This window comes from Suricata suricatta, chromosome 11 (assembly GCF_006229205.1).
Source record: "Suricata suricatta isolate VVHF042 chromosome 11, meerkat_22Aug2017_6uvM2_HiC, whole genome shotgun sequence".
Taxonomy (NCBI): domain Eukaryota; kingdom Metazoa; phylum Chordata; class Mammalia; order Carnivora; family Herpestidae; genus Suricata; species Suricata suricatta.
The window spans coordinates 45040109-45063644 of NC_043710.1; the positions used below are offsets into that span (position 1 = coordinate 45040109).

The 23536-nt window shown below is 51.9% G+C and overlaps 1 protein-coding gene across 3 annotated transcripts in view; it reads right to left on the reverse strand.

Moving 5' to 3' along the window:
• MICAL2 (microtubule associated monooxygenase, calponin and LIM domain containing 2) overlaps positions 1–23536 on the reverse strand; it is a 139938-nt gene that overhangs the window by 14740 nt on the left and 101662 nt on the right. For 2 of the 3 annotated variants that reach the window (XM_029915801.1, XM_029915800.1), the window contains exons 10-17: positions 23199–23314; positions 22248–22374; positions 21379–21469; positions 20164–20311; positions 18906–19105; positions 18431–18537; positions 10741–10809; positions 7222–7371 (exon numbers count right to left, since the gene is read on the reverse strand). In XM_029915801.1, the coding sequence (XP_029771661.1) occupies positions 7222–7371; positions 10741–10809; positions 18431–18537; positions 18906–19105; positions 20164–20311; positions 21379–21469; positions 22248–22374; positions 23199–23314 (1008 nt within the window). Of the gene's footprint in view, positions 1–2891; positions 3018–4150; positions 4253–4488; positions 4705–5871; positions 5995–7221; positions 7372–10740; positions 10810–18430; positions 18538–18905; positions 19106–20163; positions 20312–21378; positions 21470–22247; positions 22375–23198; positions 23315–23536 lie in introns of all 3 variants that reach the window. The other variant, XM_029915799.1, reaches the window with a different exon arrangement.

Below are 23536 nucleotides of genomic sequence, written 5' to 3' on the forward strand. Positions count from 1 at the left end.
TAGTGGTGGTGCTGCCAGGTCACTGGCAACATCCTCTTCAAGAAGGCTTGAAACTGGAAATCCACCACTCATTCCTAACTGTCTACAATGGCTTCACAGTGAGATCTAGAGGGGGTTGTGAATGTTGAGTCCAAATTAGGTCCTTTTTGCAAATGGAGAAACTAAGGCACAAAGGGGAAAGTGACATGCCCGGTATCCCAGGGTAGCCCTTTCTAAGAGCTCTCCACTCACTGTCAGCCACAGTGTGACAGGCACATCAATCTAATTAATAAGCTCAATTATACTAATACTCGATGGTCAAGGCTGACTAGAGAGGCAATAAAAAAAATAGGGGTGACTGTTCTGCCACGACCCGGTAGAAATAAGCAACAGAGCTATAGAGGGGAGAAGAGGGCCCGAGACTCGCCATCCCAAAGCCCACCCTATTTGCAGCTCCCCATGAGCCTGTGTGTGGAGCCCTACATGGTCACAGCCTCTTGGCTGGTGCCTCTGACAATGACTCCATTCACACTTGGTCTCTGTGGTACAGAGAACACTAGGCCAGGGTCAGGAGTGCTGGGTACCAGTCGCTTCTCTGCACCTTTGTTTTCCTATCTGTGACTCTACTCTTGTTCAATTCTCTTTCCCAGGAAGAATCCTCCCACAACCCCATTTAAAATTACTATCCTTCCCCAGCATGCCAGGTCCCTGCTACCTGCTGTAGTTTTTCCATAGGATGTGCTGCCTTGTCTTCTGATGTGTTATATTGTTGACTCATATATTATATTATCATTGACCATTATTTCCACCTACAAGGATACAAGTCCCATCAGGGAAGGAATAGAACTCCAGATCACTGATGCGTATCCCAAGAGCCTGAAGTGCCTGACACCGAGCTGTCTGCTGTTTAATAAATGTTTGCTGAATGGCTGAATGTTCACTAACTGGTTTGCTCAATGGGGGACATTGATTTGAAGCTGCGTGAGAAGCCTGAGGGGGAAGCAGCCGAGGGCTTCAGCGGAGCATCATGATGATGTGACAGGGGACATGCCTGTGGACAAGAAGTGCCTCTGTCAGACCCTGGTGGCCTCGCCAGCACCTAGAGATCAAACACCTACTAGAAATCAAGTCAGGGAACTTGGGAAGTGTGATGGCTTTTCTTGTCCCAGCTCTGCCCTCAAGGCAGGTCACCATGAGCATGAAAGAAAATCAGAGACAAGAGGGGACCTTGACCAAGACTAGTCAAAGAGGAGCTGAGCAGGAGAGAAGCACGGTGGGGGCCCAGCTGCCCAGCCAGGAGCACCAGCCACTTCCTGTTTATGGCCCAGGCACCCTCACCTTCTCATCCTGTAGTGGCTGCCACAGGAGCAAATACGGGGAGGCTCTTCTCTGCAGCCTTGGTGATGGTGATGACAAAAATGCCAGTCTCCACCCAGGGAGCTCACTATCACAGGAGCCAGAAACCACTCTCTTGTTGATGAGAAAATACAGAAGCCCAGACAGGTCAGGAGACTTCAGGTCAAACAGCCGATCAACAGCTGGCCTGGAACAAGATGCTGGGCATCTTGGCCGTGGCTATCTCCCATGGAACTGGGGGTGTTTGTTTTCCATGTCTCCTCTTGCTGCCCTTCCAGGGGCTGCTTCACACCCATGGTTGGGATTGTGGAGGAGTGAGGAGCTGATAATATTCCTCGCTCCTTTCTTAGAGACTCTCCTGTGCTCTTCTCCCCATAGCGGTGGGAGGCCACTGGGGGTGGGACTCCCGACTGCGAACCAAGAGACCACTCTGCATCGTCCACCGCAGTCTCAGTGGTGCTGTTGGGCTTTAGCCTAACAGCATGGAAGCAAAGGAACAGCAGCTGTGATGGGGGACATTCAGCCCTGCACCCCATGACAGCCTGGGGGAGCTAGATGGACTGGTTTGCGAGGCAGAGACCAAGCTTCCTTCATGAGCAGCGCTAGAGAACTGGGCTTCACATTTGTTTTCAGGCTCATCACTCCCAGAGACCACCCCACCAGTGGCAGCCAGAAATTGCTCCACAACCATAATTTAATAATTGTTCAAGGGTGCCATTTCATTATCTACCTAAAGTTTGCTCCCCAGCTCTTGCCCTGCTCCGAGCCAACCTCTGTACTGCTACCTGCGTCAACTTTCTAGAAGACAGAGCAGTGGCTTCCATGGCTAGAAGAGGACAGAATGGAACCCTTTAACAGCAACAGTGGACTGCCTCTCACCCTCATCCTCCTCACTCCCATAAATACTTCTATTCCCAAGGCAAGTTACACCAGAATTCACTTTCCATCACGCCAGCCCTGTCTGCCTTCCTCAGCACATGCTAGACCTTTCTACAATTCCCTTCTCCCCTTCCATGTAACCTTCAACACTCAGTTCCCATATTGCCTACTCTGTGAAGCCTTTCCAGACTTCTTCTCCTCCATGGGTTCCTATAAACTTGCCCCTTTTATGTCTCAGAATTAATGGATAGTGTTGAAAAGTAGTAGGTTCGCTGTGTGAAGCTGCCATTTTGATAGGTCAAAAACAGCCAAATACTGGCTATCTCCTACATAGCAGGCTCCTCATTCCTATGCTGCTGTGCTGTTCATCATCAAAAGTGGAGTAAAAGAACCATGCCACCCTCCCCGTTTGAGCATCCAGCATGCAGTGGCATATGGTGGGCGTCAGTTAATGCTCGCTAGATGCACAGCACTGTTTGACAGTGTGCTGCCTGTTCTGTTCCATGGCTTGCTCCAACACAAAACCAAACGAAGCTAGGACTGTTGTAAAGTACCTTACAGACCATCATCCCTGCCCAACCAAGCCCCAGATGTTTGTCTACACAGGGGCAGGGAAAGGAGGAGAAGATCTCAGAACATGCAGGGGGTGGGGGAAGCTAATGGATCAGGATGACTACCTTTCTGGCAGGAGAAACAGAGTCAACAGTCGGCGGAGAGGAAGGAGCAGCAGGATCGGGAGATGAAAGGCAGGAGGGAGAAGCTGGAGGGTGCACGGGAGACAGGTCTTTAGAAAGTAGTTTATTCTGCACAGAACAGAAACAGAGAAAGCTGTGGTGATCCCTGGGGGGTGCACAGGATGGTCGCCTCCGCAGTGCAGCCCCACACCTACACGGTCACAGATGGAAAAGAATTCCAGGCCTGGGTCTCAGGACAAAAGAGAAGCCTCTGCCTTCGGAGCCCAGCAGAACCGCCTGGCTCCTGGGCACACCGCGTTCTGCTACAAGGAGTCCGGCTCCCACGTCACATGGCTCCATCCTAGTCCTGCGTCCGTCTGCCGCAGACACCAGCGCTAACTCCTGGCGCCCTGGCTCTGGAGCTTGGGGTCCCATAGCAGCTGCAGACTTAGGAAAGGAGTGCCCTGGGCTGCTGTGCAGGACAGCCCCTGGGACCCAGAAGTGAACTAGGTGCAAAGCATCCCTCCCTGTCGGTGACTCCACCAAGTAGCAGAGGACACAGGTTCGGAGGAGATGGAGTGAACAAGCAGCCGAAGGGCTATGTTCTAGAGGCCAGGCTGCCTGCGAGCAGGGAGCACCTTACACACAGGCACTGTGGGGACCTCGCTGTCAGCTTTTCCCTCTCCTCGCCCGCCCTTGCTCTTCTTTTCAGCAAGTTTCGAATGAAGTACCTGGCCCGGAGGGGGCTGGCCTTCCCATTCTCAGGCAAAGCCATTCTTTTTGGCTGATGCTGCCTTTTGGGAAAGCAGAGCACAGGTCCCAGCCTGTGGTTGGCCCCATCATTCAGGATTTCCCCGCTCTGGGCCACGGGAAGATTTTCCCGCTGTGCCTCAAAACATCACAAGCAACTGGGTGTGATTTCTGCACAGGCCAGTTTTCCTTCTTGGTGTTGACTCTTAGGATGCTCAGAGTCTACTTGGGCCCCTCTAAGATTTAAATGCATGTGTGTTCTGCTTCCTTGAACCTGAGCCTACTTTACTACCTTGCTTTTCCCTGTGTCATGATTCATCTACACATTTTGGCATTTTTCCCATTTGGGTCTTCTTTAGATGACTTGTCCAAAATTCTTGTAAAGCCAATAGTGCCTCATGCCATAAAAGGGGGAGGGGGAAGATATGAAGCTTCAGAGACTTGTGGTCACTTGGCTGGATGTCCCACATCTGGATTCTGGGGAGGAGGGACTCTGAAAACCCCTTGTTTACCTGCGGGAAATCCCCATGTCCAAACATGGAGGCGAGGTGAGCTGCCTTCTCCTTAATGTTCTTTTTGTGAAATTCCCTGTTGGCCAAGTTCTCAGCCCTCTTCTGCAGGCCAGGTGAGAGAGAGGAAAGAAAAAGAGACAGTGACAGAGACTGTGAGGGTGACTTCCAGGAGAGAGGCAGTGGGGGGTGGGCAGGCTTGTCTCAGCGCACAAAGCGGGATGGAGGGGTCAGGGAGTGAAGAGGAAGAGAAGGAACCCACCACGGGCAGAGGGAGGAGGGGAGGGAAGGAAGGCACCGCCACACACAGGCAGAGGAAGGGCACGGAGCAAGGCTTTCACCTGGAGAATCCTGTCCTCCACTTGCTGCAGCCGCCGCAGCACCCCGGAAAGGGCCAGCGCCCCCTGGCAGCCAGGGGGCAGGGTAGCAGAGCTCTCCGGCCCCCCCAGCTGCAGGTCAGACTTGGCTCTGGCTCTCCAGGGCCTGCTCGGGCACTCGCCGCCAGCAGACACCTGCTTTAGCTCTCGGAGCACATGCCCCGTCACCACCGCGGGGAACTGGGAGAGAAGGAAAATCAACCTTCCTTCCTGACTGTGGCCCATTCACACCCAACCCCACCGTAAGCAAGCCCCATGCTGACCAGGGACAGAGAACACCCCAGGCGCCGCTGTGAGTCAGAGTCCCCGCTAACCTCGGGGACTGACTCTCCACCACCTGACATCCTCATCAATGACACACAGTCTCGGGCCTCACCCCAAACCCACTGGATCAAACCCCGTACAAGCCCAGGCTCAGTCCTAGCTGTAGTCTCAAGTCACACTAGGCACTTAGACAAAGTAACCCAGTGGCGCCTAGGTGGCTCAGTCAGTTAAGCGTTCGTCTGACTTCGGCTCAGGTCATGATTTCACAGTCCATGGGTCCGAGCCCCATGTCAGGCTCTGTGCTGACAGCTCAGGGCCTGGAGCCTGCTGTGTCTTCCTCTCTTTCTGCCCCACCCTGCTCTCACTCTGTCTCTCAAAAATAAACAAACATTAAAAAAATTTTTTAAACCTCTCTAGGTGATTCTGATGCTCACAGACATAAAATCACTGCAATGTATCCCCACAGACCTTGCTCAACCTCCACCACCTGGAGCGACACAAAACTCCTGATGCAGACGAGCCACCTCTGAGTACTGTGGTCACAACAGTGTCTCTGTCTCACACCCAGAGATGCTAGCTGGAAAAAGCCTCAGTCCATGGCTGCCAGCCGCCTCCTGGCCCTGGCCGGCCCTCATCTGCTTGGGGACCAGGGAAGCCTTCGCCACACCGCAGCCTTACCCCTCCAGCAGTATGCAGGCTCCCGGTCACCTGAGCTCATCCCAACACCACGGCCACTTATCCATCCATTTCTAAATCTGCCTATTCATGTGGTCTGCAAATAAAGTTATGTGTCCCGGAGCTTTGCACACGATCCCCCGTGCTGCGTGGCCAGTTCTCCCGAGCAAATGCAGCACTGAGGGCACGGTGGGAGGGCAGATCTTGCTGCTGACTGGCACGTATTTCCAGATGCTGCATACTTGGTTATTCTTACCTATGAGGGCAGTCACCCCAAGTTGTGTCTGCCTTCCCAGAGATTCTACACTCAGCCCCATGTGGGGTGCACCGACAACCACTGACCCCGCCCCTCTGAATGAAAGTCTCCTCTGATTTCACCAAGACAGCATCCACTGGAAGGAGCCCTACCTGCCTTTTCAGAGGAGGTGATGGGCCGGGTGTGGGCTCCTCTGGCCGGGGGCAGCGAGAGTTAACAGGTTGGTCAGAGGAAGTGCGCACGACAGGCTTACCTATCCCTGAGACGCGGCACTCCTGGGAGGAAGAAGGGGAGTCCGAAAAAGCAGCCACAGGAAACATGAAGGAAAAGATGAGTCAGACTGAGAACTCAGAGGGAGGAGAAGAGAGGCGGGCAGAGACAGCACCGCAGCAAGCAGGGCCCCACTGGGAAACCTGAACCCTGGCTCTCTGTCCATGTGAACAGCAAGTCCTGGAGTCCCCTTCTCTTGAACAACGTGTAAATCCCAGGGAGGCCTTGCTCTTGGCTGAGAGCCGGGGCACTGGGCCTGTGCTGCCAGCCCACACCAAGCCAGGGTGGCCAGCCCTGGAGTCCTCCTGGAGGCGGCAAGCCTCCCTGTACACTAGATGCATTTTTTCTGATGGAACAGAACACTCACTGACACTTGGGGACTCCTAGGGGCAAAGCCCCCGAAAGGGGCAATTGAGAAAAAAATTCAGAGAAATCCCAAGCTCGAAGACAGCCTGCCAAAGGAATTCAGGGGAGCCAAAAGAACCATATGCAGCACAGACGCCGGAGTCAGAGAGCAGTCCGCACGGCGTACAGCCTGGCCCATGGCACTCTGCCTCCTCGGCCTCCTGGCCACCCTGCTCAGACACAGCAGTCCTGCCAGCCTGACCTCAGTGAACACGGAGGAGGGGCTGCCAGAGAACGCTTGGGGGGCTGCTCTGCTGGAGCGTAGACCGGTGACTCAGTGTCCCTGGGTTTGCACATGTCTTCTCACTCTGGACTTAGGCTCCCAGGCAGCTGGCATTTCTCAGGCTCTCTCACGCCTCATCTCAAAGATGGTTTGCAGATTAAGTCATGGTTATAAGGTGAAACCAAATTCTGGATCTCTCCTCCAGTGCAGAATAGTGGCAAACTACTGTCCTTGGGTCAAATCTGGCCTGCTGCCCTTTTTGTAAAATCAGTTTTGTAGGCACACAGCCACTCCCACTTGTTTGGGTATCGTCCCTGGCTGCTGACAAGCTACAAAGGGCAGAGACGAGTGGTTGCAAGAGACACAGGATGGTTCCCGAATCCTAAAATATTCACTAGAGCCTAAACCTGCGATCTGGTTCTTCCTGGAAAAGTGCGCTGACTTCTGGTCTAGAAGGAGCGCCAGTCCCACCTGAGCCAGACCTGGCTGGCCTACCTGACACCCACCACTAGCCTGAACCGGCTCTGAGTCTGGTTTCTGCTGGCTTCTCAGCACGTTCTGGTCACCGGGAAGGCAGGTCCAGCGAGCGTCTGACAGGACTCACCTGCCTCACAAGCGAGGGGTTCCGAGAGTTCTCCTCAAACTTGGCCAGCAGCTGACTTGCCATGGACTTGACTTTGTTCTGATTTCCACCTTCTTTATTGCTGCTGCACTCTTGACTGGAGCGAAGGCTCCGGCTGGAAAAGGTTGAAGGCTGCAATGGCCAAATTGAGTACGTTGGTTGTTGGATCCTGGCACCCAGATATAGGGAAGGGGCCTGGGGACTCAAGACGGGGGACTAGTTTCCTGAAGAAGGACACCATGGTCCGAGGAAGTGAAGCAGGAGCAGCGGGTGATGCCCAATGAGATGATGCTCATATCTTCCCAAAGGACAGGCACACCCACTTGGGAGCCAGAGAGGGTTTGATACTGGCCTCTCACTTCCCAGCCCAGTGACCTTGGCAATTTACTTAACTTCTCTGAAGTTTCCTCATCCGTAAAATGGGAGCATAACCCACTTCATCTGGTTGTTTCAAAAGTTAGATATAGTAATGAAGTGAGAAGCAGAACAATTTTCCAGATACATCAGAGGTGTAGGGTTAGTGGGGCGGGAGGGCGGGGTGAAGAAAGTAAAGGTGCTGTCGGTCAGGCAAGGCACAGCTTTGGACTTCTTTCTCCTCTCTCCTCTGCACCCCAATCCCAACCTCTACCAGTGCTTCTCTGTTGTTGCTATCTTAAAAAAAAAACACCTTTTAATCTGGAAATAATTTTATTTTTTTAAGTTTATTTATTTGAGAGAGAGAGAGAACAGGGGGGGGGTGGAGAGGGAGAGAGAGAATCCCAAGCAGGCTCTGCACTGACAGCATAGAGCCCAATGCGGGGCTCGATCCCATAAACCCTGAGATTATGACCTGAAGCTGAAACCAAGGATGGAAATGCTTAACCAACTGAACCACCTAGATACCCCTGGAAATAATTTTAGATTTATAGAAAAGTTACAAAGATAGCACAAATAGTTCCTATATACCCTCACCCAGATGCTTCTAATGTTAGCATCTGGAATAATCATGCTACTATTATTAAAACTAAAAAATTAACCCCACACCATTCTATTAGGTAAGCTAGAGACTTGATTTGGACTACCCCAGTTTTCCACCAGCATCCATGAGGTTCTAGGCTACCAGTCAAGGTCCCACATGGCATTTGATAATCATATCTCCTCAATCACCCTCATCTGTAAGAGTTTCTCCATCTTTCTTTGTCTTTCATGACCTTGACAGTCTTGAAGGAGACTGATCAGCTATTTTGTACAGAGTCCCTCAAGCTGGGTTGGTCTGATGTTTTCTCATGACCAGAGGGGGGTTATGGGTTTTGAAGAAGATGCCACGAAGTTCAGAAGTGTTCTTCTCAGCGCTTTCTATCAGGGTACATGATATCAGTGTGACTGCTACGTGGTTATACTGCTCTGTCAGAAGGAATTCCAAGGAAGGCATCTTTGGCTCATCTGCTAAACACTAAAACTTGGAAAATTACCAGTGTTCATTGAAAGTTTTCCCTCCTTACCACAGGATCTGCTCCCATAGCCCTCAGAAGTGAATGCCATCCTATTTGGTGGGCAGTCTGCTTTCCCATGGGGGCAATGAACCTCCTTCAAAGGAATAGATGTTCCCAAGACAACTAAGATATGTTTATTTAGCAGAAAGTCATGGGAAGAGGCGAGCTATGGTCAATTGATTTTTTTTTCTTCTAAAGAGTCCTTAAGAGTCCCAGAGGAAAGCCTGTGTGCATATAGCCACTCTGACGTGTTGGACAAACACAGAGTCACTCTTCACTTCAAAGTATGGAATGTAACTGCGCATATTAATATGGGCTTGAGTGGAAGAGGGTAGGTTTACTGGAGTGGTCACTGTTTGTACAAGGCCAAAGTGGGCCAAGACACTGGGTCAGAGACCAGCTGCTTCTCCAATGTTAATGTGCCCATGAGTCACCACAGCTCTCTTTGGGAGGCAGATTCAGATTCAGTGCGTCTGGGGGACAGGACACTGCAATCCTAACCAGCTGCTAGGTGATGCTGATACTGTTGGCTCCTGGCCTACATTCGAAGGAGCGAGTATTTGGGAAGAATGATTCCTTAGTTAAATCTGACTTTCGCAAAATGAAAGCTTTGGCTCAGATCACAGTCCAGAAACATCTCAGGTGGGGCAGGTGAAACCAGATTTCTTCCCACACTCTGACTCCTGTGCTGCCGTCAACAGAAAGAGCACAAACACTCCTTCAAAATGAGCCATGGATGAAAGGCAGGGGCAGACTTCCGTGTGACACACGTATCACAGGAAGGAGGCAGGGGCATATCACAGGCACTTTAGATGAGAGCCACGACCCCATAATGGGAAAAGCGGGTGGTCTCTCCCACTCAGTTCACAGCCTCTGCTCCTTCTGCTCAATCACCTCCTTATTCACTGGCTTCTTGCTCACACTGGATGGGGAAGCAACCTGTCTTGAAGGGATCAAAGAAGTTCTAGAAAAGGTTTGGACAAGGGTGATTTGAACTCAGTGGATAAAATGTATTTGTGCACATTTTATGACATGAACCGAACTCCAGGCTTCCTTTAACAGAGCGCATCTTTGTCTCTTCCAGAACATGGAGTGAACAATGGGCAGCTCCCCCATGCCTCAGGTTGGGCCTTGTAGCTCTATTTGTCATAAAGGTCACTGTTTTGAGAACCAGTGTCTGGAGCCCGGTCAAGATTTCCATATGAAGCAAGTCATAGGCACTAACAACAATGTCATAAAAATATACAGCAAAATGCATCTTCATCCAGATAAGGTGAAGTCTTTTCTAAGTCCTATAACTCAGGTATAAATGTATCATACAAACTGTCTCCTGTGCCTTTAGGGCCTAATTATGACTTCGGCCAAGAGACTAGGAAAAGCCAGTGTCCTACAGTTCACTGAAAATATCTATGCTTGTTTTTGTGAGGTTAAAACTCCTTTTTCAGATGGTGTGAGTACCTCAGGTCTCTTTAAAGAGTTGCCTGGGGAAGCAGGAACTTATACTCTCCTTTTGGCCAGATGGATTTTTCTATAGGAGAGAGATTGCTGCTTGCAAGGTCTTGACAAAGTAGCCTGTAATTTTTCACTTTCACCAGAAGGTGGCATTTGTGGGCACTGGGACACTTGCCTTGAGGACTACAAGTGTAGAAAACAAAAGGTAGAAACAATGACTGGGAGATGAGAGGGGCTGCTGGGGCCCTTTCCCACTTCCTGTTAAGAGTGCTGATATATTGATTAACACAAGTGTCAGGTATCATGCTCCGGACACTATATACACCCTCTTATTTAATCTTTAAAAATCCTGTGAAAACTCCATACATTTCCAGTGCATCACCTGCATTTCACAGACGTGAACCACACCCAGAGAGGCTCTGTTTCTCCAGGTGACACACCTACCAAGCCCTGGAGGGAGGACCACAGCCCGATGGTTTTCCCGTCAAGCCAAGCTTGGAACCCGAGTGGTTCACGAGAGAGGAAAGAAGGAAGGACCAGCACGGTGGCCACTGGCCATCAGGCAGCCAACCTTTACCTCATCCAGGTTGTTGAAACCTTTCCGCCTCCGTTTGTTCATGTCGCTGTCTTCAGTGTGGACGTCCACCTGCAGCGGCCAAGAAAGCATGGTGAGCTCAGGGCCATCAAGGTCTGCGGCTTTGCTGGGCTGGCCCTGAGCCAGCCCTGGGGCTGCCGCCCTGCCCGCAAACAGCTGTCAGCCCAGGAGACGGACATAAATGACCCTGGGCTGTGGCACTCACTATCAGAGAGTTCCACTCAGGGGCCCCGGAGGGGGCCTTACTGAATCGAGGGAGGGTTCTGTCCTCGGGAATGGGAATCACACCACAAAAGGTCATTCTGAAACATCTGAAAACACAAAGAATCCTTGTGGCATGGGTAAGGCAGGAACTGTCTGCCGGCACGTGACCCTGGGCTCAGAGCAGTCACAGCCAGTCTGCTGATGCTGGTCTGCATGCTCCCCCAAGGAGGCCACCTCCTCCGAGTAGGTGGCACTGCCTGCCTCACATGTGGGAATTCCCAGGGTTCAGAGCAGCTGTCCAGGGATTCAATGACAAATTAATCTGCTACTCAGTTACCATTGCAAACACAAGTAAATGGTATTTTATCAACTTCAAAGGAGTGTCAGGTATGGTCTGAAAACTACGGTGACCACACAACTCTATTTGCCCAGGACAGTTTTGATGTATTGTTTTCCTCAGCGGAATTATGTAGTGCTTCCCTTCACTCTCAAAAGTGGCCTGTTCAGACAGTAAATCACACGGCCACCCTACATTGTGCCCCACTATGACAGCTTCCTTTCTGCTGCCCGAATCTGAACATTTAAATCTGGAGAACCCCACTCTACACACTCCCAGCGCAGCAACCATGCAAGGGACACCAAAGGCCACACTCATTGTCAGCCTCCTGGTCTTGAAGGGATGGGCTGGACAGCACCAGTGGAGCTGGGGAGTATGGGCTGGGCTGGGCTGGGCTGGATGGGGTGGCCCTACTGCGCCCAGCCAGGTAGGTCTATCCTGCCCCTGTGGTCAGACCGTTCCCCTACCCACGCCCAGCATTGTGGCCACACGGCTTTGCTGCAGGTGCCCTTGCTTCAAGCACATTTGCCACAAGCAGTTTTACCATGCAACTAACTAATTGGATATAAAACGATGTTGCTGTAACAGATTTTAAAAAATAACGGGGGAGGAGAGACAGTTTGTTTCCATCAACTGATTGACAGCTTGGCTTTACTTCTACGCAGGCACAGGGCTCCCGTTTTTATATTCCACGCATCTTAGCCCCAGCAATGGCCTCTGGTGGTGCAGAGTTTTGAACCTCCATTTCCCAGAGAACTTAGGGACGTCTATCGAAGGACATGTGACACTATGCCAAGGGAAAGTGACGGGGTGGAAGGTGCTCACAATGCAATCTAAAGCTCAGTGCCACACTGGCTTCCTAGTATTTGGAAATGGATTCCTCTCTCACTAAAGGAAGAGTTTTGGGGTTTTTCTGGTTTTTGCTTTTTTTTTAAAGGAAGAAAGTTCAGCGACAAAAGAAAATGTGCCACATCCAACAAGGAGACCAATCACGAAGCAAAAAAAAAAAAATCTGTAACAGGTTGAACCAAAGGCTTTAAAGCCGGTGCTGAGGTCCAGCCCACAAAAGGAAACCAGCTATTTGCACAAGGTCGTGATGAATCTCTGCCGCACTAGCTACATATTCTGAATGTGGCCAAGCATTTTGCATTTCACAATAAAGTCTTTTTAATTTTGTTATTCGTTTTTCAGCTTTTGTTATGTCCTTTTTAACGGACGCCCAACTTTTATTTTTTGTGCTTTTCTCTTTTACAGCAAAATCGCCTCTTGATGCTTATGGTGAGACGACACAGAATCCTGCCACCAGGCTCCAGCCGGACCTTCTCCAAACGGCCAGCCCCCCTGAAGGCCTGGACGTCCCCTTCCCCTTGAAGCCTCCCCCCTTGGACAGGCCCTCTGTCGCATGCCAGCTTAAACCCAGCCTTTGTTCCACTTGGGATGCGGTGGGGAGGGCTGCTGGCCACTCTGTCCCCTCAAGCCCTGAAGCCCAGCCCCACCGGCCCCCTGCTGCTCTGCAGGAAGGGTCTGGCACCTCCTGCTTGTGCTGCACCAGGAACTCCAAGAGCCCACAACCCACACTGTTGTCCACCCACTTGCTCCCAGCAGAAAGCACCTGCTTCCCTCACTTTGGTACTCCTGTCTCCCCTGCTCCCTCTCCACATTTACCAGCACCTTTAATATTTTTAAAGACAAGATCAACCACTGTTTGGTCATTGGTATTTGCTCAGAAATTTGACCCTTCCTTTGTTCAGGCAGCACAAAACAACAGATCCGAGGGCTCTGCTTTCCCTTCAACATTTCCTTCAGCTTCTAATAAATCATTATTCTGTGAATGGAAATTATTCCAGCCCGAACGCTTGGGCAAACACCAAGAGAAACAGATGACCTTATTTGCAACAATGTTGGGTCTTAGGGGCGCAGGCTGTCTGGGCCCCCAGCTCTAGCGCCTGTGAATGGTTTGCTGGCGGAGGCTGGGGCGCAAGGAAGTACAGGACGTCCGATCCAGCAAGAACTCTCCGTGCATAATCTAAGCGTTTTCTGTTGTGCTGTTTGTTTTGTTTCCACCTTAAATGAAGACTTGGCTTTTCTCTCAAACAGCTGCACATCTTACTCTCATTCGACAGCTCAGGGCTTGACTGTTCTAACAGAGCCTGTGTAGATCCAAACCCAGTAATTGGTGTCTCCATTTAAAAAATAATCAGAGACATAGAACAGCTAATCTGATTATTAATCTGATCAGTATAAGATAACCATGTTCCCATAAAGCCCAACTTTATGTGATGTTAGCCCAAAGGAAACAGCCTTTATATTTAGCTAGTGTAGCCTAACCCTGGAGAGATTTAGATCTGGGGTACAAGAAGACAAACCGGCCACTGCAGGCAATGCCTGAATGAGCAGAGGGGCAGCCATGATATTTAGAAAGATGGCCAGTGACGCTGGCAAGAGACCTCTTCTCTCAGTAACAGAGTGACGACTTAATTCCCAGCTGTGTGACCTTAAAAAAAATCACCTAACTTCTCTGACTTCAGTTTCTTTATCTCTTATTTTCTCACCAGCTGTACTATCTAGCTCATAAACCGTTGTAAAGATTAATGAAGTCCTGTACACAGAACACTTCTTTCAGGGTCAGCTATAGAAGTGTCAGACACTGTTACTTAGGTTCAAGCTAGTTGACAGAAACAGAAAGTCCAAATTCTAGTTCAGACGTTGACTCTCACCACCATGATGGGACATCGCAATTTAATCCTCCCACATTCCAGACTGTCCTTCTCTAAAACCGGGATGAGAATACATGCCCCACCTCCCTCGAAAGGTAACACAAGGAGCCCGTGAGGTACACAGGGAACTGCTTCGTACACTGTAAGGCGCGGCATCGATCATGGCTGCGAGGCAGAACCAAGTATTCAATCCAACTAGCTTGACTCGTCAGCTCAGAAAACATGCACCCTCATTTAATGGGGACTCCTAAGGGACAGGAGCTACCCTTTGTGGAGCCTTTCCACATGGGAGGCGGCAGGGGGAGGGGTTGGCACCTGCAGCACACACTCATTCATGCCGTCTTTGCACCCCAGCAGTGCGATGTTGAGGTCATCGCCATCACTTTGGAGACAAGCAATGGAACCTCTGAGAGGTTCAAGCATGTGCCAAATGCCCACAGGCCTAAATACGGCTTTGCCTGGCCTCCAGGGTACTCCAGTTCTGAAAGTCAGCTCAGAATCCCTTGCCCTGTTGCACAGAGAGTAGGAGAGAGATCAGCCTGCAAACTGCAAGTGCCAGAGGGCAGCTTGAAGGCCCGGGGCTTGCTTAGCCGGGCAGCATCCCAACCTGCTGCCCTCGACTCTCCTGGGCTTTCTTCACATCTCTGAATTGAGAAGTACTAGAAAGCTGGTGGGGAGCCCCGGCTGCTGGGTGGAGGTTGTGTGAGAGTGGCTGGAAGGGGGGAGGGGAGAGGAATTCAGGCAGGGCCCCGAGAAGGTCCGCATCTCGAGCAGGCTCCTTGCCTGTGTTGTTCTCTGCTCTACCCCCAGCATCGACAGGGGGACCCAGCAGAAAAGAGGTGCTCGGCAAACAGGGATGGAGGAAATACTTCCTTACCAAGGACCCCTGGCTAATTGGACAGTGTTTGTGTGGGAGGGGTGAGGAGGGGAGAGCTGCGGGGGCACCCTCACTACTGAGACCAGACGCCCACACGAGCCATGCTCTGGGAACTCTACTCTCCCGGGATCAGTGCTGACGGAGAACGTGTGTCACGATCAGCCAGCCGAGCAAAATAAATACCCCGGGACTGCCAACCCAGCTTCCGGGATGGGCTTCTCATGAGTCAGTGACACCTCTGTGTTGTGTGTCCTCCAAGGAGTAGGCTCGGGATGGGGAAAACCGAGATCGGGCGCCCCGAGTGTGTGTAATGTCATGGATGCAATGACTGGCGATGCCATAAATCCAGGCATTGCCCACATGCAGTAGGTCTTAGAGTGCATACCCAGGAGGACAGAGACTATGTATGTATGTTCAGATGTCACTTGTGGGGCATGGTGATGGGACGTCTGGAGTCCCCAGGAATTTTCCTATGCCACAGGACCAGAGGCAGACCTTCATAAGCAGACTGAGAGCTTTTAAAGAGGAAAACATAATCCCCAAGGTCTTCTTTCCCCAGGTCTGGCCATTCGGTCTCCTGAGCTGATCAGCCAGCCTCAGTAGTTTACCCCTCACTGGAGGGACGGTCCTCTTGGCGGAATGACGGGAAAGTTATATTCTCTAAAAGCCAACAAAGTCATGGGAGGCAAAAAGTCTTCTATTTTGCCTGAGGTTGATCGGCTTGGTTGGATTTAGATGCTATCAAGGTTAGGGATGAGACAACAATTTAGCACCAGCAGTGAAAACCAGGCCAGGGAGGGAGATTTTTTGAGACTGGCTCTGCAGAGAAACACGGATCCTCTCCAGATTAAGGTGCCACATTGTGAACAAATATGGGCTCCTCGATCTCCATATCAAGATGCTCTTCTGGAAGTTAGTGATGGCATAGGCAGGGCCAGGGAGGGATGCGGGAAGGGAGTGAATAGAGATGCCCCTACATGTACAGATCCTGGGTGTACAGATCTTGGGTGGTGTAGTCATGTGGGCACAGCCTACCCTGCATGGCTGGCCCACAGGGGCACCTGAGCTGGGGCACTGAGGGCCACATGTCTGGGTGTGACTGTGATGGAGCGTGTGTGTGTGTGTGTGTGTGTGTGTGTGTGTGTGTGTGTGCGCACGCGCGTGCAGCTTTCAGACTCTCCTGTGTAGACATCCTCCATGCCCATCCTGGGGAAAGTTGCAGTGCACATAGTACCCTGCTTGTGAGAAATGTCAAGATCAAAGAGCATTACAAATAGGTTTCCCAAACCAAAGAGTATCCAGATACAAGAAGACATGTGGTCAGATGGGGAAGAGGTACTTTGTGTGTGGTCCAATCTCTACACTAGCACTGAGTGGCGGACCATCTCTTAGTGATGACTAAGGCAGAATATGATCCAGCAGCCTAACTCCCTGGCCCACCCAGAGAAAGCATTCAATCCATTTGAGGAGAAAGAGGACAAATAATGCCCACGCCGAGCACCCACTTCAATGACCTACTCTTTCTACCTATCCAAACAGCATGGCAAATCCTAGACATAAATGGGGCAGTGGGAGGGACGGGACCCCTCTCAGGATGGGTAGCCCACTGGCACACCTCGGGGGTGACTGGACATGGTTCAAACTTCGCCAGGGTGGGCCAAGACAGAGCCCACCCACTTCCCCTGCATTTTCTAGCAGAGCCAGCGTGAAATAGGGTGAGGACCTAGCAAGCCCTTGGAGGGTCTGGCTGGCTTTGTCGACCATTCTCACCACGTGACCCAGAGCTGGTCAAGCTGGTTCAATTCCGTCACTCTGTAAACAGAGGTGTGGTGAGTGACAGATTTAAACATTCCTCTCCAGCTCCCTGTGCTGTCCCCAGTTGTGGGCTAAGTGGTGGGAGAAAGCAGGTAAATGGAGAAAGGCGTTACATGTTTGCCTCAGTTTCCAGAAAGACTTAATTGGCTTGCTTGGAACGGGGAGGCCTGAAGTGGGGATCCTTAGAAGAAATCGAGCTCATCGGGGGTGCAACGAGACTACAGTGGTCTCCGGAAGATGGCTTGCATCAGTAGGACATGTGCTACGCCACACAGCCGTCACACAGGGCCAGTGAATGGGCGCAGTTCGGCTGCGTAGCTGCGGTGTGTGGGCCTACGCACCTTCCTTCCCCAGCCCTGGCCGGGCTGGCCCGTCCGTCCTGCAGACAGGGTGTGGCAGAACATTACATGCCCGCGCCTGGAGTTAGCTCCAAGGCTATGATGTTCCAGGGAACCTAGACCTCAGTGGAAAAACTGACCACTTGCTCACACAGCTGAGGGAAAGAAAGGAGGCTACGTGGCCCCAGCCCCTCCCTGGGTGGAGGGCTGGCAGGACCGGGCACGACTGACCACAAGCAGGAGACTGTCGGCAACCTAGGGAGACCGAGACACACGCAGAGGCCTGCAGCCCTCTGGCCGTCCCGCCCCTCTGTGGAGGGAGGCGAGCTTTGTGTGAGTCCTTGCCACCTAATATCTCTGAGCCTCTACTTTTTTGATCTGTAAAAGAGCCCACTGAGCAAGATAACTTGTATCCTATCTAGCATGGGGATGCCGTCATTCAAATAAAATGATAATTTCTCATTAGGCTCATAATTCCCAAACTGTGTACCAAGTCACCCCATGGCCCCATAGTGTGCTTGTAGAGGAGTCGGAGGATGCATTTTCTAGAGAAACAGGGCAAAGTCTGTTATACACCTTGCAAAACATCCCTACGGAGTTATTTGGACTTACCTACTTAGCAAACAGAACTTTAAGGTGTTTCTTTTGATCTAGGGGTGCTGGGGTCAAAATTACTGGGGCACCGAAGGTGCTGTAAGGCAGGAAAGTTTGGGAACTTCTTTAGGCTCTGAGCTCCTCAAAGGCATATGTTCTTCACCTCTGTATATTTGCTACTTGTCAGAAAGAATTCAGCCCTAAAGGTGGCAGACAGTAGGTCCCTGGCGGGCCCCGACAATTGGTGCCTCAACGCGGGGCTCAGGTCCCAATACACATTTGTGGAAGGAAGGAAGGAAGGAAGGAAGGAAGGAAGGAAGGAAATTAACAAAACAGAATGTGTCAAGGTAGCATTCCCACACACCTCTGCCACTAACGGTCATTGTGTTCCTGATCTGAACTGTTTAACAAGCAAGAAATCGTCTCCTCCTTACGCCCCTGGGAGGCAGGGCTAATCTGATTCACTTTTTATTTTATTCAAGTTTTTATTTAAATTCTAGGTAGTTAGCATACAGTGTAATATTGATTTACTTTAAAAACCGCTCCATTGTTGGACCTCTCAGCTCTCTGCCACGCCCTTCCTGTAGCTACTTTTGGGTCACCGAAGCTAGCTACATGGTGTCGGGCAACTTCCAAAAGCGGTCACTAAACTGAGCTTTGCTCATGTCTTCTATGAACACCTGATCTGCGTAATTTATCAGCATTAATGGACAGAGAGCAAGACATTCCCCCTCCCCCTTGGCCCATCCATGAGCAAAGAGACATCAAACAGAAGCAGGCCGACACTTACTCGGGGGGTCCTCTTCCTTGGAAACGTGAGGTTGAGATAGTTATGAGAAGTGGAGGACTTGGCCAAGCTGAGGTCAGCATTTTCTCCATAGTTTTTGCCCCAAGAATCTATTAAGAAATAAAAATAGGACAGAGATCAGACCCCATCACCACTACCCCAGGATGAGGGGTATGTCATGGCTACAAGGTCCCTCCAAATAATCTTCTTACCCTCTACAAAAGGCACAAGTGAGCTGGGTGGGGGCTGCACAGCTCCATCAGTGAGCTCCCAGCCACGGGGGCAGAGCTTCAGCCCTTCGTGGCACCTGCCACACATACCCACTTACACACATGGGTCTGGGTGGGTGGGGTCCACTCTCATTTGGCCTCAAAGTGAGAGGGAAGACATGGGCCAGCCCCAGAACAGATGACATCAGGGCACAGGGCAGAGATGGCCCCAGGGCACAGCAAAGCCTGGCCCCAAAGCAGGGCCTTACCCACAGGCCTCAGCGGGGTGCTCCGGAAGAGCTCGTAGAATTTGGAGAGGTACATGACCATGCTGAGCTTGTCCGGCTCCTGGGCTGATGCCATCTCCTTGCCGGTGATCACTGGGGGGATACCAAACTCACGCTCGGCCACGTCAAATGCCAGCTGGTTGTTCTCCACGGCATCATCTTCATTCAGAGAGTCAAAGTTGCTGGAGAATCAAAACAAAATCAAGCTCAAGGACAGGAGCCAGAGGAGTGAAGAACTGAACAAACTTACCCATGAGGAACATTATGAGGGACACTCTGCTGGACCCCAGCCCTGCCCCCGATCATCCCCTTCCTGCTGTCCTCACCACCCCACCCCCCACTTCCTCCACCACATCTGCTGGTCTGGGGGGTCTCCTTCTCACTCAGGGTGGGACCAAATCATATTTAGGCCATGATAATATCATTGCTGCCTGGGCTGAAACAATGGGAAGATAATTTACACCTGTTTGGAAAACTTAGCAGCTACTTTATCTTTAAGTAGTTCCTTTCCCTGCTTGTGCCTTTAATTCTAAAAGTAATATGAATATCTTGTGAAAAAAGAACCAAGGGGTATACAACATATGAAGTAACAAGTGAGTGTCTCATCTCCTTTTTGAGGCAACCTCACTTCCTAAAGATATTGTCTGATGACCCTTTGGTGGGTTTCCTTTCTGCCTTTTGGATGAATGTACTTGTGGGCGAGCAGTCACTCCGTTGTTGATTTGAACCCAACATCAATTGATGTATTACTGGGCCTTCAACATTACAAAGTGTGTCCAACGTCCCTAACGATGCTGCCATTATTGACAATTTATGAAGGATCAAACTCAGAAAATGCAAATGACCTGCCCAGGGCCACACAGCTAATCAGTCTCCATCTTGGATCTAACTCTTTTAGCTGTAAAACTCTCAGACAGGTCCCCAGAATAAGGTCTTGCCCAGAATTGCTCTCTTGTGGGTAGAGATCCCAGGAGCAGAGGCTCAATTTCCCCAGTAATGGAGGGAACGTGAGGACAAGCACACACATGCAGCCTGAGCTGCTTTTCCTCCTCCTTAGGAACAGAGGTCACACACGCTGTTGATAGTAATCAGTGCAAATGGATAAGAGCAAACTTAAGAATAGAAGATACATTTCGAGCCAAGATTCTGCATCTCACAGAACAGCTCTGGACCCCCTTGTCTCCAGGGTCCCCTGGGGCCATGCAGGGCTTAGCAGGTTCAGCCTGAGCCCCCAACTCACATCAGCTCAGGCCGGAAGCGGTGGATGATGGCACACAGGGCCAGGCCGCTGCGCCAGGATGTGGTCAGGTCGGTGACATTGACGTGCTGGTAGCCCTCAGTTTGCTGCTGACACCAGGTTAAGAGCTTGCTGGGCCGGATGTCGGACTCTGCAGCAAGGGGAGATATAGAGTGGTGACGGGCTCTGGGGAAGGCTCAGCAGCCTCCCCGGGGACCAGGAGGAACAGCACCAAGGCAAGGACCAAGGGCATGTGTGCTCCCCGAGGCACCCTGTCAACAGCATGGCGGGAGGGCAGGATGGTGGGACAGGATGCTGTTCTCCTGCAGCAGAGTCCCTGAGACCCCTCTGGCCAGGCGTGGGTCAGAGGCTACATATGAACACAGCAGGAAGGACTGGGTGGACTCTGCCAACATCTCAACTGGCAGGGCAGGCAGACATGGTGGCAGGTGATGATGATACTGCACTGCGATGGCGGAGATGTGGGCACTGGGGGTGAGGGGCACGTGAGCAGGTCTGCCCCTCGTCTGCCAGGGCAGCAGAACTCGCCCAAGCAGAGTCCCAGAGGAGGTGTAGCTGCTGCTTGAGGAGTCTCTAGGGATTCATCAGGCAGAAGGCATTCTGGGAAAAAGAAGGGGGCTGTGCCATGGGAAGCATCTAGAAAGGTCGGCCAAGCTACGTGCAACAGCTTGTTACGGGGGCGGCACAGTGGGGCATGGGGTGTGAAGGGAAGGAGGGGGGCCGGTAAGGCTATGTGTGCCCCGCGGCCGGGAGGATGTGGGGTCCAGGCAAGCAACGGAAGCCAGAGAGTTCTTTCAGCAGGCCGGCGACCTGAGAGGCCAGAGCGATGCCAGGACTGTCCCCTCCTTCCTCCAGGAAAAGAGGGTAGTACATGGAGCCTGTTAACCAGCCAGGGAGATGAGACCCCCACCCTGGAAACCAGAGGGAAAGAGAAGCAAGGCCGCAGTGAAGTGGTTCCCCAGTGCGCTCTCCTGGCCTAAGTGCTCCACGCATATCAAGTCCTCTTCAACCCATCTACGGGTGGCGTCATTGCTGTCCTGGTTTTACTGAGGAGGAGGATGTGGGATGGAGGAGAAGTCCCTGGTAAGGTCACCCAGGTCCTAGCAGTAGAATCTAGTGGGCTGCAGGGCCTGAGCCCCCATGACCACCCCACCCCCAACCCAGCAGCCTGGCCGAGGACCCAGGACAGCTGCTTACCTCTCCTGGAGAGGTTCACGGATCTCCTCACTGAGCCCAGCCTCTCAAGAGGCCACTGATCCAGCTCCTTGGTGATGTACAAATGTTTCACCTGCAAGCAAGCGCTTTGGTTAGTGCTGCCTTTCAGGAGACCACACCACTGCCCCCAGTATCCCCCAAAAGCCAGTCTCAGGGCTGACCCAGCCTCTACCCGGTGTCCACCATCTTTCTTTTCCTCTCACTGGAGGCCATGACCTTCAGCAAGGGAACCCGAGGAACCTGAGACACGGAGCGGCGGGTCCACCCAGTTGTCCACCCAAACGTGGGGGAACTCAGGCGTGAGAAAACATAATCAGCTAACTTTAAGAACATCACACCATTCTTCATGCCATTTGCCTGGAGAAGTTGGCTGTCGTGCATTTCTGAGTCAATGGGAGGAAAAGGGACTGTTGGACTGCAAATTGGAAGGGCTTGACGGCTGACCGGATAGACCATCTGACACGGACATGCTCCACAACACATACGCACGATAAACACATCAGCACGTGTGCAGGTATGGACGCCACAGATGTTCTAGTTCTTTCCTGTGGGCTAGGCACACGCAGACTCTCGTTTTCTCCCGGGGTTCTCCAGGAGAGAATTGGTCCGACACCCGAGCCAAGAGGCATCAGTGGCCTCAGTCCCAGGGATGTGGCAAAGCTGTGGGGTTTTTTTCTTTTTAAATTAATTAATTTTAAAATTTATATCCAAGTTCATTAGCATATAGTGCACCAATGATTTCAGGAGTAGTTTCCAGAGATTCATCTGGAACGTGGCGAGGTTTTACGTGTGTCCCCCCCACCCGATGTTCGGTGACGGGTGGCCCAGAGGGGGCCCAGGGAAGGACTTACCTGATGGGGCCTGACACAGTTAGAGTTGAGATTCGGGTACCGTGTCCCCGGGTCCAAGGTGTACTGTTCAAAGTTCTTGTTGATGTTCTCCGGGGTGGTCTGAGGTAACAGCCGATAAAGACTTTCTCTAGGATGAGGCAAAGTCCAAAGGTCAGGGGTTACTATGACAGCCTGAGCCCTTGTCTGTACCCCCCTTGCCCTGCTCTCTAGGGCTCCTTGAATGTTTGTACACTCCTTCTCTGCAATGCCTGACCCTCACGGTTCCTCATGGATCCATAAAGTAGGGGAGAGTCGAAGGGCTGGAGATGGGGTGGGAGGGGGTCCAGAGGCAGAGACGCTGGCCTCCTTCCCCCGAGCAGAAGGAAGGGACACAGAACTGGCAGAGAGGGACCTGTGGTCTTGCCATAACTGCCACTCAGCCGCGTTGCGTCCTATGGCCTGCCCCCCGTGACCACAGGTCTCCACACCCAAGACCAGCAGAGACCCACCCCACTCGCCAGCCCTGACTTCTCCCAGTCCTCCAGCTGTCACAGCCACGTGGCAAGCCACAGGGGTCTGGGTGGAACCTCAGAGGATCTCAGTGGCAGAAGGGGAGGTCAGAAATCCAGCCCCCATGGGAGCACACTCTGCGTTGCAGGGAAGGCTTCTGCCTAAACTTCTCCTGACTCTGCAGTGATTGGGCAGTGCTGCGAACCCCAAGTTCAGGGCTGTTCCAGATCAAGAGTTCCCTGGTGCATTCAGGTCATAAGGTCCTGGCCCGCAGAGAAGTCATGGAAGGAGGCAGAACATGCCAGAGAAAGTTTCCCTGGGGACACTGATGATCAAATCAGGCCACATGTGGGAAGGCAAAGGGGACAGAGGCTCCAGGTTCATGGCCAGACTTTCTCCCTTTCCTGTCTGGTTTTGGAACCAGCCCCACCCCCAGTCTGAATCTCTGCTGTCAATACTCACCTTTCGGCCAGCAGCTCCAGGGGATGGGTGCCCTGGTCCCAGCTTTTCACCATCCATGCTGTGTCAAAGGCTGCCAGGAAGCCTCGGGCACAGCCTGTGCCCATGGGCCAAAATGGCTGGAGAAGAAAGCATGAAACATTCCCATTAATTCCAATGACCGCCCCCCACCTCCACTCTCCCATTCTATCCAACACTTGGGGCTTGCTAGGCCCTTGCGAGGCACTGGAGGGGGTGAGGGGTGACAGGCAGGCCCCTAGGATTCACCACCAACATATCAGCTCTAGCATAAAGTCCCGTGTAAAGGGTGCTACATCACAGGAAGAGCTTTGGGGCTTAAA